Source organism: Phyllobates terribilis, unplaced genomic scaffold, assembly GCF_046119375.1.
Source record: "Phyllobates terribilis strain yellow unplaced genomic scaffold, ASM4611937v1 Scaffold_1__5_contigs__length_1240528914, whole genome shotgun sequence".
NCBI classification, from domain to species: Eukaryota; Metazoa; Chordata; class Amphibia; order Anura; family Dendrobatidae; genus Phyllobates; species Phyllobates terribilis.
Genome location: NW_027362761.1, coordinates 1,049,109,091 through 1,049,123,751, shown reverse-complemented (window position 1 = coordinate 1,049,123,751; position 14,661 = coordinate 1,049,109,091). Strand labels below are relative to the sequence as shown.

At 39.9% G+C, this 14,661-nt stretch overlaps 1 protein-coding gene across 7 annotated transcripts in view; it reads left to right on the top strand.

Annotated features, from left to right (window-relative positions):
- The window catches only part of FAT1 (FAT atypical cadherin 1), a 296,807-nt gene that overhangs the window by 165,999 nt on the left and 116,147 nt on the right, over positions 1-14,661 (top strand). For all 7 annotated transcript variants that reach the window (XR_012248471.1, XM_073645370.1, XM_073645374.1 and 4 more), the window contains exons 4-5: positions 5,942-6,003; positions 13,453-13,782. Coding sequence is in view for 6 of the 7 variants with exons in the window: in XM_073645370.1 (XP_073501471.1) it covers positions 5,942-6,003; positions 13,453-13,782 (392 nt within the window). In the remaining variant the exon portion in view is untranslated. The remainder of the gene's footprint in view (positions 1-5,941; positions 6,004-13,452; positions 13,783-14,661) is intronic.

Genomic DNA, 14,661 nt, shown 5'->3' with positions numbered 1-14,661 from the left:
TCCTTCTCTCCCTTGACATCATTTGTCTAAAGTCAGAATGCCACAGTACACATGAGATGGTTGACTGGTCCCACCAAAATCTGCAGGTTTGGCCAACTTTAATGCTTAATTGGGAAGAGAGGGCTTCATCAAAAGAGATTTATACTCGGAACATGATCCCGCTGTGCACAATTTCACATTTAATATGAATAAAATATATTTAAGTGAACTGTTTATTTCTAAATATTTACTATGTTTTCTTAGAAATCACATTTTCGACTTAGCACTAGATATCTACATTTGGAGCATTCTCAATGCACCCATTATGTGCGCCAGCAGCCAGGTTATGCCAATCGGATATGTCCTATAAATGGCTGCCAGCTTATTACAATAAAATGAGTAATGGAAATGTGAAAAGACAGCTACTGAAATGATGTCAGTGCAGTTTTTACTGTTTGCATGGCAAGTGTGAGAACTGTGACCATATGGAGCAGCAGCAATGTCACCTTGTTATCTGCTTCCTGCAACATAGAACTGTTGGCAGTAAAAAAAATAAAAATGCTTTATGAGTAATACATATCTGTTATCAATGGTTAACTCCTATTTAGTAACTGCAGGACTATAGATAAATTATCCCTCTGACTACAGAGCTGGTTGCTGGCACCTTTTCTCAAGAACTTGCACTTTGTGACTTTATCATCATGATGTGCTTATTGATTCATTGATAACGGCACTTGGCTTTAATACGATGTCTATCCCGTCTATGCGTTTCGGCTTAAACTCATCCACTTTTCTCTCTTCGTTTTACTCCTATCATTCCAATTTTCGCCTGCCATTCTACCCTTATAACGCATTGTATGCTTGGTGTCGAATAAGACAAGTGAAAATTGCATGTAAATGAAGGAGGTTTAATGAACATCTAAGAATCCATTCTACAAAATGAAATCTCTGCCTTGTCAAGTGTTATATTTTTCATGATAGTAAATGTTTGGTTGGTGAATCCTGTAAGTATAGAGAGTGGAATTACCACCGGGTCTCAAATTAAGAGATTTAATAAAACTAACCTTGCTCAATCTGTCCTCAAAGAGTTCTGTTATTGAGAGCGGACACTTGGCCATTTCCAAATCTCTGATTGCTTCCAAACCTAAAACCAATTACAAGGAGACGCTGTTTATTCTGAGGCCAGGTCATATCCAAACATAATTGGATTTCTCATTATTATGTATTGGATGGACTGCATATTTTAGCCTGTAATCAAATATTTAGAAAATGAGAGCAGGAAAATGAAAAGTGTTTTTTTTTTTCTTCCTTTTTTTTTTTTTTTTTTTTTTTTTTAAGAATCCCAAATCCTCTGTTATCAGACACGGCCTAATTTTGCATTTATTTAACGAAGTAGGTCTTCAATATTCAGATTAACAACATTGGCAAAGGTCACGCAGACACATTTCATACAGCCGATTTTTTAGAATTTGACACCGTGTTGGGAGAGTAAAAAATCTCAGGCTGAAATTATGACTCTTTCTTTTTCGAAAATGGAAGGAAGGAGGTAAATAAATATAGAAAAACAAAAGAAAAAAAATGATTTAATGCAGATTGCCTGCTGATCATGTTGTCTTGTCCTGCTGATTTTTATTTACTCGTTTATTTTAGTTTAAGATTTAGGAGTTTAATTCAGTTGCTGTCGGGTGGCAGATCTATTGCTTTTTAACAGCCGTACATGCACCAGCAAGACTGGAGCCTCCGAACAACACACTGTTCCTAAGAGCTTGGATAGTGTAGGTTTTAACCCTGTGATTTACTTGTGGTTGGGAACCTGCTGCTATAGATTGCTTTTGTTTTTACACTTGTGGGTATTTTTTGCATTCTGTGCAGGTTCTTACTATATATTTTTTATATATATTTAATCCCCTTTGCAGTATGTTTTGTCTTGAGTCGGAGCACAGATCCACCACTTGCTCTACCAGAATCGTTAAAATGATTAACGCCTCCAGGGTTAGCGCACATGAAGTTAACTGTTCTTTCCCAGGATCCACCTCCAATTCCTTTTTTTTTTTCCTAGCATGGGAATCAGGGGATTCCCAGGACTGCGCTGTCTTATTGGCAGGATTGGGCATTTTTTTCGTGGTACTGTAGTTGTGTAGGAAAAACAAATGAGTAATATGACATTCTTCAAGTTATGTAGTAAGCACATAGTCATTACATTGGGAATATTAACACTCTGTTGCTTGTAAGATTTTAGGCTGAGACATTAGGTTTCTTCCATCCCAGAAAACAAAATAAGGGTATCTAGAATGTAATAAGTGGCATCAAAGATATTGATTGAAAATGCATTAACATAGAAGAGTAGTATTAGTAGAACATTGTGAAACGCTCACAATCAGTGGTTATGTCTAATGACTAAGGCTATGTTCCCACATGTTTTTTTTTTTTACATCAGAAATCTGCAGCAAAACTTATCTCTGGCAGGAAATCAGCTGCATCAAAAATGCAGGTTTTGCTGCGTTTTTTGATGCGTTTTTTTTTTCACTGTCCTTCTGTCTCTATTTATGCATGTACATGCAAGTTCTGTGAAAAAAAGAACCCCATTCTATTTTGCCATCAAAAATACTGAAAAAACGCTGAAAAAATGTACCTGCGTTTTTTCAGCGTTTTTTTTCACCACCCCATTTCTTCCTGTGGGTGAAAAAACGCTTAAGCGCTGAAAGAAGTTACATGCTCTATTTGCCAAAAATCCAACCAAGTTTTTCTAAAACTTTGCTGGTACTGCAAAACACAGCTGAAAATGTGCATAAAAATATACAGCAAAATACGCTGAAAAACTCAATGTGTGTGAATATAGCCTAAGGCCCTTCAGTTAGTTACTTTAAAGGTTTCCCAGACCTGTCATTACCTATAATTTGCTATTTTTTAACATTTTTTTTTATACTGTGTCCTGAAATTTGTGGCATCAGGCTACCAACTGAACATGATATTGTAATACTCTGGGGGGAGATGTTTAGCCTATATGTGTGACCACCTAGTTGTTGTCTTAACTTTTTTGAGAAATATTGCTGCCATAGTTTTCTAAATGAGTTAGATATTTTTCCATACTTTCTCCTTCTTATACGGATATAAGAGATTTCCAAATCATTGCATTATTGTTTTATTTACAATTTACACAGCAACCCACCCAATTTTAAATTGGGGTTGTAAATGTATTTTTTTTTGTTAATTTTTGGCAACGATATTTTTCCCATAGCTCAATCTATATTAAAAATAAAATAGAAAACGTGCAATTTTCACACTAGCCATTGGGGCTTTTTTAGACTTTTACTTACTATTGTTTTAGGAAATGCACACGTACATTAGCCACAGTGAATAGACCCTTAGCCTATCTTCTGTATTGAAGCATCTAATGAGCGTGTGCTTAATTTACTATGAAGAGAGGAGAGCAATGTCAGATGTGATCGCCTATAGTGACTTGTGGATTATATGTTATCAGTTGTTCATAAAGGTGCTATATGTCATAGCAATCCTGTCTATGATCATAATGATGAAAACTTTCCCCGAAAGAACATAAAGTATGAGTCTAAAAAGACCCCTGTGGCCAGTGTGTAATTTGAAAGATTCATGAAAAAAATTCATTTAAATACATCTAACACAAAAACTTGATTTAAACAATAGTTCGTTTTTTGATGTTGGCTTCCCTTTGATTGTACTGCCCAAAAAGTTGAACCACCATGGTTAAACCTCTTTTACAGTAGTTTTCCTTAAAGAAGTTGTCCACTACTTTTTCATTGATGCCCTATCCATAGGATAGGACATCAATGTCTGATTGGTCGGGGTCCCGCACCTGGCACCCCCACCGATCAGCTGATATTGGTGCCGGTGGCCACAGGCCGGAAGTGCTTACCTGCAGAGCTTAGCCGGCGGGGGGGTGCCAGGTGCGAGACCCCGACCGATCAGACATTAATGCCCTATCCTATAGATAGAGCATCAATAAAAAAGTAGTGGACAACTTCTTTAAATACCATAAATTTAATAACTGGTATCCCAGATGACTATGTGTCCGTCACTTCGCATAATTATTTTCTTTGTTTACTTGAGATGTCTGCAGTTTTGACGATCAAGGATGCGTCTCAGTACAACCTGGAGCCATAGTTAATGAGTGAATTCATGCAAAGTATCAAGTAATTCGGCTGAAATGTAAATTGAATTTTGACTATGGCAGATGGAGAAGTGGAATATAGAATAACTGCACACAAATCTCAATTTTTCCGTTTTGTTCTCTCATTTTCTTTCTACAATCTGATTGTTATGACTCATGCCAGCCTTGGCGCGTTGGCAGTGGTAGGTTGTTTTGTAAGCCTTCATGCTTTGAGCATCCAAATTGCTCTACTGAAGGATTTTATAGATGGATATTTAGTTCAAGAGGAGGAATTAATGTTTCAGCTGTCTGTGAAATCCAGAGCTCAGGCTAATTCTCAATGATACGTCCCCAAGAGGTGAACGCCACGTTCGGAATTTACTTGTTCAATCTGATGTACTTACAGTGTTGTGTGTCAGCTCTAATAATGAATAGGCCTTGTCTATGCGAAACCCATTTGGAGAAGTTAGAGCTGCTGACATAATTCTGTGTGACGTGCAGTTTCTACCTTTTCAAGGTTTTTCTTAGTTTTTGAGATTGTGATATTAGCAAATGCATTCTGTCTACTACTACATTGTCAGATCTTCATTTATTGTACCAATATTCCATGACGGTATCATAAAACTTACATTTTGCTAAAGCAAAGTTGGTGAACGCCTGGTTTCTTGAACCTTTAAAAAGCAGCCAACAATAGCTGCTAATATGTAAATGAAATGCAGAAAAAGAATTCGTCAGCAGCACAACTCTTCTTCTACTCTGCCCACTGTGCATGGAAATCGATTTCCGCTTCACCTCACATAATTGCAACCTAAGCCTCTGTTTCAGTCTATTGACACAAATATAATTATCAAAATGACATTTCCTTTTAAATGCAAGTTTTGCATGTAAACAGCAATTTCATAAGGGATTGCAGAATGGTGGTATGAATGCAGTTTCCCTGGTTTTTAGCTTCTCATACGGCTCTTGATAATACATGAACATGCATGGCTGCTAGTTCATATAATATAAGAGATTAGTCTTCAGTCGATAAATGTTCAGGTTCCAATTCTTCTAAAGTTGTGAGATGTGAATGAAAGCGCCTTGTCAATACCCGTGTACAATTTATTTGGGAAACCACAATGAATTTCACTTTATATTTAGTTGTAGAAGGAAACACTGCTTCGCTTTTTCGTGGACTGTGTCTGGTACTACAGCTCTGGAACATTTCAGTGGGTTGCTTAACAATTAAAACTTTTAGTTTATAAAAAGGTATCTTCAGTGGTTGATACCTTTTAATGGCTAATAGAAAAGATGGTACTACATTATGCCTGATGAAGAGACCTGAGTATTCTCGAAAGCTTGCTATGTGACTCTCAAATTTTAATATTTTTCCATCTATTGTCTAACATGTTACAAAAATAAATTTTTCGTGTAACTTATACACAGTCAAGGTAATAGGTGCTTAATCAGTAAGCCCTTAGGATCACGGCAACAAGGTCCTTTGACTCCTATTTATTGTGTATGAATCTGGTGGTGATAGCGGAATACTTTTCTCTGCTATCTCCATCATTCCTACCGTGAGTGGACCACCTCTCCATTCACCATTCATATGGAGGACTTGGGACCCCGATCTCATTATCTATGATAATCCCAGATGTGGAACCATCAGTGATTAAGATATTTATCACTTATCCTTGAGATTAATAAAAATCATATATATATATTTTAATTCTCTATACCCTGCTAACTAATTGTGGGGACACAAGGCATGTGTTAATGTTTGCATTAAATTCCATTTTTAATGTCCTCCAATATTTATCAGAATAAATGGTTAATGACTTTATTTTTTTTCTTTAGGTTTGATAACAACAACCTCAAGAAGACTAGACCGGGAGCAACAAGCAGAACATGTACTAGAGGTCAGTAATTCTGTTCTCATGTCGTTATGTGTTATACAAGCACTCCATAACCTCCATACATAATATTTCAATCTTGGTCTGCACTTAGCATTGACAATAAATCAGTATACCAAAATCCCTGAAAGCCAATAGTTCATGAAGAAGCAATTCCAACCTTATCACAGCTTTGGGGAAGTTCTGTTTTTTTGTTAGCTGCGTATGGGAGTCTTTTTGGCAATGCTCCATGGGAAAAGAGTATGCAAATATTCAAATAAGATGCAAGTTGGTGGCCCTAGGCAGAGAGCTTCCTTTTGTTCTGGGAGAGAGCTAATTTGCATACTTTTTTCTATCGAGAATTGCCAATTATTATTATTATTATTTATTATTATAGCGCCATTAATTCCAATAAAACTCTATACACTGTTGGTCCACTAACTTAAAAGCTGTGTTAAGCTGTGTCAAGGACATCTCCTTCAGTAAGCTAAGCTCTGTTCTGTATGGATTATGGGCAAGTAGCCCAAATACAGCTGTCACTAGGTGGGTGCCTTGCTCAACCAGCATCTCTAGTCATCTTGCACCTCTCGGTGAAGGGTCGACTTTGACTTTCAGAGTAACTAGCGCACATGAGGTTGCACTAGCTTGTGTTTTCTTTCACTTTGGGAGAGTAACTTGCAGTAAGCCATAGATCTTCAATCTACATATACTGTAGAACATCTCATCAGCATACTGTAGAATATCAGCATTTACACTAACTGATTATCATGTTCGAGCGTTCCTAAGAACAGTACCCAATAATCGGCAAGTGTAAACAGGCTGCCAAAATATAATGAATGAGCAAAATGCTCATTCGTCAGGTAAAATTATTTTTCATCTTGCTTAAATATCATGGTTCTCAGCGGCACACAAACAGGAAATGTGCTGCCGAGAGCAATGACGGCCTATGCGCACATTCTTTGTGGTCTAAGCAGTCTATTAAACGACCTCTGACTGGCAAACATTTAGGTCGTTTTACAGCCGCCATCAGCTAATGAATACCCACCCTTAGAGACCCACTGGGGATCACTCTAAAGCCCCCGTCTCACATAGCGAGATCGCTAGCGAGATCGCTGCTGTGTCACGGTTTTGGTGACGCAACAGCGACCTCACCAGCGATGTCGCTATGTGTGACACTTTGCAGCGATCAGGCACCTGCTGTGAGGTCGCTGATCGCTGCAAAGTGTCCTGGACCATTTTTTGGTCATTGCCCTCCCGCTGGTCAGCACCCATCGCTGCGTGTGACCAGCGGGAGCAGCGATGAGGCTGGTAACCATGATAAACATCGGGTTACTAGGGGCACACGCGCACTTAGTAACCCGCTGTTTATCATGGTTACGAGCCTGCTAAAGTGAGCGGTAACCTCCCTCTCACCGTAGCAGAGTGGTAACCATGATAAACAACGGGTTACTAGGTGCGCGTGTGCCCCTAGTAACCCGATGTTTATCATGGTTACCAGCCTGCTCCTGCTTCAGCAGGCTGGTAACCAGGAGCAGGACATCGTGGAAAGATTCTTTCCACGATGTCGCTGCTTCCCTGATCGTTGGTCAGCCTGCCTGTTTGACAGGTCACCAGCGACCACATAGCAACGCAGCAACGATCCCTGACAGGTCTTATCTTTGTCGGGATCGTTGCAGCGTCGCTAAGTTTGACGGGACCTTAAAACCATTTATATTACTGTATAGTGAGATCAAGCACGTTTACTCTATTATATTTAAACCTGGAACTTGGCTTTGTTTTCAGAAGAAGCATATTGTAAAAAATCTGAGAGAAAAGAATGTTGTTCCATCAAATACTATTTTACAGATATTCTCTCCTAGATCGTTTGTTTTATGGAGAAAATATTTTAATAAGGTTTTATTTGGATGTAAGTGAAGCATCTTGAGCTTTGTCAGGAGCATGTCTTATGTATATACATAATTCATGTTGAATTTAAAGGGGTTGTCCAGGACAAACATATTGTTGACCTATCTGTAGGATAGGTCATCGGCATCAGTTTGACACCTGCTCCATCGGCAGCCAGATGTAATCAGAGCCAGAATAGAACGCAAACAGCCATATATTTAATGAGGTTATCAAGGACTCCGTGGGGAGCCGGCTGTCCAAACAGCATGATGTCAGCAGTAGCACCTCTTCGAAAGAGCTGCCGGAAGAGGAAGAGCTTCTCTGGTTACTTGGACTACCTGAATAGCCAGCAGCAATGGTCGGTGACTGCTCTGAGCCAGGGCCGGGTAGAACAGGCAGGTAGTTGCCTCTGTTAGCAAGTGAATGTGAATAAGGTACAGTACCTGGAAGCGGCCAATAAACAATGTACGGAGCTGCGCTGTTCCAGTTCTGTACATTTTTTTCATCCGGCATCAGAGGTGGTAACAGCTTATCATCAGGGGGCGCCTTGTGTGAGAACCCAACTGATCTGATACTGATGACCTATCCTTTTGTTAGTTCTTGATATGCTCTTTATCGGAATATATATATTTAGGTTTTTACGGTATTATTTTTAATATTATCATTGTAGTTTGTAACACTGTACAGAGATTGTCATTCACGTGAGTGACTACATCGGTGTGGCTTACTAATTACCTCTGAATAATACTCGCACCATTTTATACAATTCTAATTTTTGGAAAATAAGAGTACCCAGAGAAAATTCACATAAAAGCTAGAACAAGCAGACAACATAAAGATATCATCCTAGAGGGGTTTCTGACATAAGACCCCCAGTGCTGCAAAGTAACCATGCCAGCCATTGATCCATCCCAACGTGCCATTTAGCATTTGAAGCCAAGTAGATGTGATGGGGAATATAAGGTGACAGTGCCATCCTGTGATATATGTGACGCCTCTTACTCGAAAAAGCCCTTTAGTTTACCTTGGATGATGGGGGACTCGGAGTCGGGTCCTGTGATGGAGAGATGGGGTGCAGCCGTGGCCCGGACCCGACCCGTGCTCAGGGCCGTCACATTAAAAGAGATGGTGTGGGCCCATCCGGGTTGAGTGGCTGATTTACGACTACGCCACCTGTGGCACCTGGTGAAGGCCACCAGCGCCGCTGCTGTCCGCTGAGGCATGGTGTTATGGCGGCCAAAGTTATTACTCCCCACAGGCGGAGCAAGGCCTCAGGGCAGAGGGACAGGATGGAGGGGGTAGTAGTAGAGGAGAACAGGCGCCGCGTCGTGCGGTGTAGCGCAGAATAAACAGTCTGGAGGCCATAGGGGTGAACTTCCAAGGCTTTACTCACTTTAGAGATGCGGTCACCAGGGACGGGGGTCTGACAACCTCCGAGTAAGTCCAGCGTTCAGTCGGGACCCTACACCAGAGTGTTCCTGAACTACAGACCGAATCCTTTCCTCTCCGTGTGTGCGCAAATAGGCCGGGTCTCCCTCTGAGCTCCTCTCAGAACAAGGGCACGGGTGGCAGCTCCGCTCTGTCCGATACCCGGTGGGATCCTCTGGGCCTACCGGGCTTTCCCCACCAGGACATGGAGTAGCAAGGTCGGGTGTCGGGGGCCGGTACCCCTCTTGCAGCCGGACTCCCTCTGAATATATCAGCATGGCGAGGACAGGTGGCGTACACCGCTCCGTCTGCATCCTGCCTGGGATCCATTTGCTATGGAGCCACACTCTTAAGCTCCGGGCCTTCTTGGTCCTGGTCATTGGCCGGGTTGAGACATTCCCCGTCTGCAACCTGCCCCTCGTACCAAGGCCGGGGTACGAGGGCCGTGTCTCCCTCCCCTGCAGGTCCACACAGGATCCACGCTCAGAGTGGGAGATCACAGTTACGCACAGTATTTGACAGCACAAAGACCGCTTGACAGACAAAAGACCAAAACCAAAGATGGCTCTTTATTAAATATGAAATTTAAAGTGTAACTAACTTGTAGGTCCTCCACCCTCACCCACTAACTGGTTCCCCAGTCTACCTTGTAACCAGGGGAGCAGCACCTAGTGCATACTAGCCCCCTCTGGTGGAGAAATGTGGTGTTGGATGCAAAGGTTGGGTCACGACTATCACACTGTCCTTACCTCAGAGGAGGAACACCACACTCCATTAGAGAAGTGCAGCATCCCTGTGGCAGTCGAACCCTCTGGGGCGCCACAATATACAGATCCATAAATTAAACTGAATATCAAAAGTGGAGGCAATAAACAAGATTTTTTGCTCCTGCAGCCATTTTGACGTTTTCGACCTCAAGCAAGAGTAACTTTTAATAAACACTAAAATTGCCTGAATTTCAGTTATTGGCCTCTGCTGTTATGATCCATTTTTAATCTTTATTTATAAGGCACAGCGCTGCTACGGATCATATAGTCTCCATCTATCTGTTTCTGCCATGGGTTAATGTGCCGAAAAATATTTCTGTGATTTGTAATTGGTAATTTTTTTTTTTATTACTTTTATTTTGTTTTGCCCCCCAGCTGGTCTTTTTTGTTCTTCTCTTTATTGCCAGCTCAATGATACAGCAAAGGCAACATAAAATACTGTTATACAGTGTAATGCAAGCCTTAATGGGCCTATTCCTATTTGTCTGTTTAATGGAGGCATGCATGAATATGGTTTGGGAAGGCACCCAGAAACATAGTGGTATTTAGATTGGAGGAGCCACAGCCAAGTGTTGTGTGCATCTGGCAAATTAATTTAATGTTGAAATGTTGACCAGATGGGTTAGTGGTTTTTTTCCTTGTTTACAAGGAAATTTGATCCTCTACTGCACTGTGGTTTAGTGATATGTACTGCACAATCCCGAATACTCCTCCTCTCAACGCAACCCCATCATTCTGCACTAAGAAGCTTTAAAAATCTCAAATCTAATCATTTAATAAATTAAGGGTAAAATGTGAGCAATTTATGAATTATTTATTATATTGTTGTTACGATTATTATTATTATTATTATTAGAGCTGTTTGCCTTGTTTGAGGATAGCCATTTTTCCCTTTGTTTGGTTGATACTGCTAATTGTAAATTATTTAAAGGGGTTGTCCCTCCTTAGGCTACAAGTCTGCAGTTACGCTATGTGACTGCAGATGGTAATTCTCGCATTGTGCATACTGTGAGGATTGTCCGGCTCTATAACCAGGAGCGGCGGGCGCGTGACCGAAAGTTTGTGATTTAAGCTCAATGTGAAGATTCACAAGTCTGCAATCATGACAGATTTAGCTGAACGCCATGGATAGCTGTCAACTGAACAATAGTTCGGCTGACAGCTATTCCTCCTGACCCCTCCATGCACATTTGGTTGAGAGTGCATATGTTCTCAAGGATAAAAGTGGAAATCTACCATAATAGAACTTTCTTTACCCCAATATCTAACGTCATGGAATGGCAAGGACACCGTTTTGCACATTAGATAGTTGATCGGTCCTGACAAAAATCAGCAGGTTTGGCCAACACTTTTTTTAAGGTGTGTGGACAACTTCTAAATATCACTGGTAAATATCAGTTTTAGAAAAGTCTTATCCTAGCAATAAAGACTGATGGCAAATGCTTATTCAGGAGTGATTATCTGGATATACCCAGTCATGTATGGAGTCAGCAGGGGGGCAAATGGTCCCAAGCTTATTGTGCACCACTGACACCACCACTGTTTGTATCATTTGTGGTAGTAAATGAAGCGGATCCGGAGATCGGCTCTTGAAGCTTGGAGAAGCTGTGTAGTCAGACATTTCCACTTTAAAGGACACTAATACTACGTAGTGATCCCTTTATTGCCTCACCGGGTATCACTGATTGAACAATGTTGAAGTGTTAGGGACAAACCTTTTTTAAAAAAGGGAATGGTAACACCTACTTGTCAATTTCCTAATACATTTATAGAAGGAACAACAGAGGCCCCTCAATACATATAGTTATGAAAAAGGTAATCTAATATTGGTAGTTCATGGGGAATACATATGTAAAAAGACAGGATAGTAGCGCTGAAATGTCAGAGGGAGCCAACATGATTTCTATGAAGGGAAAGTGTTACCAGGTTTTTGCCACCTAATATGACAGCAGGATAATGGGGAGACAGAGACCCTGATTCCAGCGATGTGTCACTTACTGGGATGCTGGCAGCAGTTTTGATAATCTGTTGATGAAAAAATAGTGATTTTATATAGAGAACTAGTAAACCTGCTGTCATGTAGTCCTCCATATTCATGTGCTCTTTATAACCGCACGCCTCACCACTGATTGGAAGCTTTCTGTCTACACTGTGCATAGGCAGAAAGCTGCCAATCAGTGGTGTGGGCGGGGTTATAAAGAGCTCAGCATTCTGAGAACTGCTGTATCTGCAACAGATAAAATTACTGTTTTATCAAAATAACAGAAAGCAGCCCAGTAAGTGATACATTGCTGGAATCAGGATCTCTGCTCCTACATTATGCTTCTCTGAGATGGGGTAGCAAACACCTGGTGACAGATTCCCTTTAATGACAAGTGTATAGTGAAAAATATTTTAGTGCTAGTCAGATGAATGGAAAAATATCCCTGTGGTCATCATTACACCCAGAGGCAGGAGTCCCTGTTTTAATCTTCTAGTTTTTATGTAGATAACCCTGCTAGCCACAATACACAGTAATTGAGAACATGGTATTTAATCTGAAATTACATCATTGGCATGAAATTATGGATTTAAAAAAACTTTGCTTTTTAGTGCCCAAGAATGCAGAATGTGCAGTGGGGGCCGATCTGGATGTGGGCATTTTTTAGTATGTCTATCACATCATAGTCTGAGAATGCAGATACACAATTAGCTTAGCAAGTAGAAAACCAATGCAATGTGAATTATTGACCCATTACGGATTATGATGCCTTAATAGGCCCACAATATTAGCATAACCACGCCGTGCTCCAGAATTTCCTGTAAGGATGCGAATGAGAGGGTGTTTTATTTCAATTTAGGAAGCTGAATAATGAAATAATGATCCTCATGTCCACATAGGGTTCTTCATCTGTTCTGCGCTTTACGCCTGTTTGTCACAATATCCGCTACATATTAATGTGAAGATGTAACCAAATGGCAAGCAATTGGCAGGACTTAAGTAACTAATGACAAAACACGGGAAGCAGCGTATGGCTGTGCTTGCCATTTCTGCAAACAGAAGTTGACGAGCCCGAGCATCTCATGACAAGTATCAGCATTCTGTTTGCTCGCTGTGACAAATGTTCTCAGATTAAGCCTTTTCTGAACAACCAATCACTTAAATCTCTTTACAGATTTGTTTGCTTTTCTGGAACTGATTAAATGTTTAGCTGCATACAAGAATAATAAATTCTATTCTTCCCGAAGGAACATTTCAAGCTGTGCTTGTACTTCCAAGCTATGCATTAATTTAGGAAGGCTTTAAAATGAACATTGCCTCCAAAAAGCATATTCGGAAGCATTTACTGTATAGTATCGTACTTCAGGGATATACCTCCTGGTGACACATCGTAAAATGTTATTCTTGTCTGAACAGGTCACTATCATGGACAACGGATATCCTCCCAGGTCCACAGTTTGTCGCGTCATCGTCAAGGTTCTGGATGAGAATGACAATAAACCTTCTTTTCTTCAAAAATTTTACAAGATCCAACTTCCTGAGAAAGAAAGGAACGAGCGGGAAAAAATCACCAAGAGGGATCCCATCTACAGAGTCATAGCTGTAGATAAGGATGATGGTCCGAATGCAGAAATTTCCTACAGCATTGAGGATGGAGATGAGCATGGGAAATTTTTCATTGAACCCAAAACTGGGGTTGTTTCCTCTAAAAAGTTTTCCGGAGCAGGAGAGTATGATATTCTTACGGTAAGTAGAATCCGGTATTTTAAAATTATATATTTTTCAGTAGCAGTCAGAACTATTAATATAATATATAGTATATTTATGAAAGCAGTAAATTATCTTGAGGAAAAAGTTACCTCTCTTGGCCTTTATACGAATTAGAACCCCCGAAAATTGGTTTAAAGATTACTGGAGTTGGGTATGATCAAACAGTCTTCTTTTTTTTTTTTCAATTTATCCTAAAGTTTTCATTTTTGTGCAAAAGTAACATTATTAATTTGAAAGTAGCTAACGTATATATTAAATGGATGCCCATTTTTTTTAAAAAAAACTGTATAAAGTGCAAACACTTGCTATTATACTCAAAATAAGAAGGTTACCCTAATCTCAAAATGTCAGCGCCAATTCCAGGTCCTTTTTTTCAGTTTTGTTTCCAAACAACATATAGCTTCCTGTGTATTTTGTTTCATCTCTTTACATTTTAATCTAACATTCTTTCTACAGGCTGGACAACCCCTTTAATGTCTCTGACACCCAAATGTGCTCCCCAAAATTCACATCAGAATACTGTATAACAGACCATTTACACATACGTTTTTTTTTTTTTTTTTTAAATAAATGGTAAATTTTATTGAGTAAATGGTTATTCGATATCTGGGTGACAAATTTAATAAAAAACGATGTTCAACACTGCGTTTTATTTTTTTTTGCTCCTGTTTTTCTGCTACATTTCTTCTGCATGTTTTCAGCAGGTGTCCACATGAAAACACACAATAGCAGCCTAGTGTGTTTATTGTGTTTTTGTTGCCTTTTTATGCGGATTCCCATTTTTTCAATGCATTTTTTGTCCAGATTACATAAAAGATTTGTATGCTTATTTTTAGAATGAAGATGTACTGTAAT